We start from the raw sequence: 4319 nt of genomic DNA on the forward strand, positions 1-4319 counted from the left end.
ATATGAGGTGAGGGGAATGCGTATATCTTGCTGTCACTTATTTATTATACTGGTTTTTGGAATATGAACCAAACAATAAGATTATTCATAATCTAATTTCTGGCATCAAATCAACTGCCTATTTTATAATAGTTGAGCTAAAATCAAGAGACTAAAAACAGTAATACAATTCAAATTCAAAACAAAATCTTTAGAAATCTTTTAATTTCCCTTCCCGAGCTTCCACATTTTGATTGTTTCTATACCACAAAGCTCATAGGAATTTTAAAAATCTTTCAGAGGCTGATCTCAGCCCATTTCAAATTCTCAGAGGCCCGTGATCATGTCTGAGGCGGGAAAAGCTGTTTTTGACTCGGACACTAAAGTGCAGACAGTAACCAAACGTCCCATAACCTTCACAGCTTTTTCCTTTGCTCTAGCCAAAGACCCACCCCCTCCTTTCCTGCTTATCTGCTCTTCTCACTCCAACCTGACATCATCACAGAGAATTGTAACAAACACCTTTCTTACAGTGTCCTTTCATCAGGGGAGCATGAGCATAAAACAGTACCATGAACCCTGTCGGTATCTTTGCAATCTTTCCACAGCGAACCCCGTTGTTACTTATTTATAGTAACATGTTTCCCAGAGGGCCAAAGTAATTGAAACCAAATGTGTGGAGGCAGTGAGATGGGGAAGTAGAGCAGTGGTAGCATCTGGACAGGAGAAAAAGAGAAGGAGATAGAAATGGGAGGAACAGGGAAAGCCCTTTGTCTACTGTTGGGACATAAAGTTTTTGGCTTCCAATTAATACAAGACTTTTTTCAGAGAACACAATGAACTGACAGAATAAACCAATACAATAGAACTGAAAGGAAAGGAGAGGCAGAGAAAGAAAGATAAAAATAACCCCACAACCCCAACTAATCCAGCACAGACAGAAAACTTACCAACAAAAAGGAAGTATCAGTTCACATTAAGCGCTGCCCTGTCTCTCTGCTGCCAGGAAGTCACATGCATTTCCTCGCACAAAGCATAAGTCAGAAACAATTAAATAAAAACTTACCATTCTGACCATGGGCTCTCAACCTGAAGTCAAAGCTAATGCACTCAGGGTGTAACAGGGAGATAAAAGTAGACTGAGACACCCTTTAAAGATGGCATGAGGCCTATTGTCTCTGTCTCTCGCTCTCTTTCTTTTCCGACTGACTCCAGGCAGTTACAAGACCCCTTTCAAAACTGTCAGCTTTTCCAATAGCATATGCGCAAGCCAAAATCCCTGCCCCAGAGTCTGTAGGAATTTCCTGAACTCTCAGTCCAGTATCTGCAGCAGACCAAGAACCACAACGGGCAGTGACTGAGTCTTGTGACTCTCTGCTACCGTCTGCCTGAATAACTGCCCCTGGTTTCTGTCCAGATATAGTGCTAGGAGACACATAGGGGAAGTTAAGGGGTAGGCTAAGGTTGATATGTGAGGAGGATTTTTTTTTAGCACAGCCCCTCACCCTGCATGTGTGTGTTTTTAGAATGCAACCATGGGACTTGGAAATGCACATTTACTTTTCTATTTAATGTTTGTGCCTGGCTGTCTATGAGGGATAAATCTGCCACAAAGCCTTTCCTATACAGCATTTTCTGCAGGCATGAAGTCATCAGACTGATGGATAAAAGTAATCATTGTTTAGGTTGCTTCCTTTAACAGGCTAGTTCAGCATTAGCAGGACATACCATGGGGAATGTAAAACCAATTGTGTTCGTAAGACCACATGTGCAATCAATATACAGAATCCCAGGAAGATTAATCAGCATGCAGCCTACATTGCTAATGCTGGTGGCGTGCTGGACTATGGTGTGAAGGTACAAAACATTAGCATAAATATATTCATGCTGTATTTTACCTTACTGCAGTGACAAAGAATTGTGTTTGGGGTGTTTAGGCTTGAATTTATTCAGGTGGTTGTTTGCTTCACACTCTTTGACAAAGGGGTCGAAAACAACCAATTAGAGTCAGAATTCTGAATCAGGGTTTAGCGGCACCATTTCAATGTAACCTTGAATAATGTTGTTGTCGGATTTAATAAATTCACCACCAAAACTTCTGCATGACATTGTTTTGGAAAAGATGTCTCCTATATTCTACTTGTAAATATCAACCCTACATTTTTAACATAGTGAATTAAATTAGATTAAAGATCGAATAGAAGTGAGTGCAGTTGTTTACATAGTTTGGCTATAGCTGTAAAAAGCACTGGACTTTATATACAGTAGTTGCTCTTTTCCATAAAAGCTTTTACATTGTCTTTTCTCTATATATATATACACTATTTCATCAAATATTGTTTAACCACAAAAGAGATGCACTCAGCAGAAAAATACCATGAGTAGAGACTATATGTCACTAAACTATTATTAAGTAAATATATCCATCTAATGTGATATATTTTAGCCACTACACAATATGAAAACCTGCTGAATGACTGCCAGAAATAGTACTGGTAGTCTAAATTATATTATCTACACCCAAAACCAATTGCAGCCTTCAAAACCAGGAATCCAATAGGTCCTCTGAGGGGCAGAGCCAATGCAACAAAAGTAAATAGAACTGGAACAAACCAAGAGGAGAAACAGATGTTTATTATTGTTATTATTATTTCAGTAAGTGGAACCACTTTAGATTTAGGCTGTTTGTTTAAAACAAATAGTATTTACATACACTGCAATTGGTATTTGGATTGTAATATAATAAACATTTAGCATTTCATATTGCTACTACTTATATCTAAAGACTAAAATAACTAAAAACATAAAATCTCATTTAAACAGCAGCTCTTATGTTGAACAGGGTATGTTAAAACAACAAACTAGCAAGCAATGTAATTTATCATCAGAATGAAATCATGTTTTACCCATGCTCTGCTGTGAATAAAGAGTTGTGTTCCAAATGACATACTATACACTATGTATTCTACCATCCAGTGTATAAATGTGTAGGAAAAGCTGAGACAGTTGGGTGCATGAAATGCATTCCACCCTGTATGTGTGCATCATCCAATTATTTGAAGTGCACTTTTTCTTGTTGTAATTGTTACTACTCACACTATTTATTCTGCAAAATTGCATAGATTCTGTTAAGGTGTTCACATTTTTATCTTGGCATTCACATTGAATTTAAAAGTGAACTCAGACCTTTTTGCCCAGTTCAAATGTGATAAGATTTCAGTCCATTATATTGTTATTTTTGGAAGTAATTCAACATGAATATTACATTATTGTAATGTACTTAATTGGTTAATTAAATAAATCACACTGCAGACTCCAAACCTGTCATGAATCCAGTCTATAAACTTCGGTTCACTCACTACCAGAGGTCACCCGCTCTCCACATGGACTCTCACACTACACAGACTCTTACACATCACCCTGGACTACATTTCCCATGCTCCATTGCACTAATCACAAGCTCACCTGAAACCAATCATACACAACTGCTACCAATAACACACACTATATAAATCAGTCTCACACCACCATTCAACGCCGAGTATTGTTTGCGCATATCGCTCAGTTAGTGATAGCAACATTACGGAGCCCTTTTCTTAATCTTGTATTTGTTCCTAGTTCTAGTCTAGTCTTGCCTCATTGTGTTATTTGATTGCCTGGTTGCCTGATTCTCTGCCTGCCTTGGATTTATCTCTCCTTATCGTTTGGACTCTGTTTGCCCCTTTACTGGACTATCGCCTGTTTGTGGATTACCTGTTTGCCTTGCCCTCTGGATTACGTTCACCGATCGTCGACCCTAGCCTGCCCTAGGAATACTCTTTGCCTTGCCTGAGATGTACCTGTGTTGTTGTCTGACCCTTGCCCATTTTTTGACCACGGCTTTGTAATAAAGCCTTGCACATGGATCTGCACGTCTCATGTTCTGATTACTCCGTAAAAGAATACTCGGCCTGACAGGGATCCAGCGGCTTCACCAAGGAACATTGGCCAGGTATGAATGCAGTGGTTTTGCTACTAGCGCACAAGCAGGGCACACGGTCACTCGAGGTTTACATTGTGGAATATTTGGCTTTTGCAAATGGCTCAGAATTACCAGACTGTATGTTAATAGACTTTTTCTGTGATGGTCTTAACCAGCCTTTAAAGTCAAGAGTGATTCAAAAGGGTCCTCGTTCGTCACTGAGTAGTTTTTTTGGATTATGTTTTGTGGACTGTTGGTTCAGCGTTCACTGTGGGTGTCACGGAGGAATGCGACACCGCACTCACTCATGTACAGGTGCATCTCAATAAATTAGAATGTCATGGAAAAGTTCATTTATTTCAGTAATTCAACTCAAATT

At 39.1% G+C, this 4319-nt stretch overlaps 1 protein-coding gene across 1 annotated transcript in view; it reads right to left on the minus strand.

Moving 5' to 3' along the window:
• Positions 1-1365, minus strand: part of LOC107687202 (sarcoglycan, delta (dystrophin-associated glycoprotein)) — a 181811-nt gene extending 180446 nt beyond the window's left edge. Inside the window, 1 exon segment of the mRNA XM_016484430.1 lies at positions 1046-1365. Within this exon segment, the coding sequence (XP_016339916.1) occupies positions 1046-1057 (12 nt within the window). The 5' untranslated portion in view covers positions 1058-1365.
• Between the last annotated feature and the right edge of the window lie 2954 nt (positions 1366-4319).

This window comes from Sinocyclocheilus anshuiensis, unplaced genomic scaffold (assembly GCF_001515605.1).
Source record: "Sinocyclocheilus anshuiensis isolate Anshui unplaced genomic scaffold, SAMN03320099.WGS_v1.1 scaffold1961, whole genome shotgun sequence".
NCBI lineage: Eukaryota > Metazoa > Chordata > Actinopteri > Cypriniformes > Cyprinidae > Sinocyclocheilus > Sinocyclocheilus anshuiensis.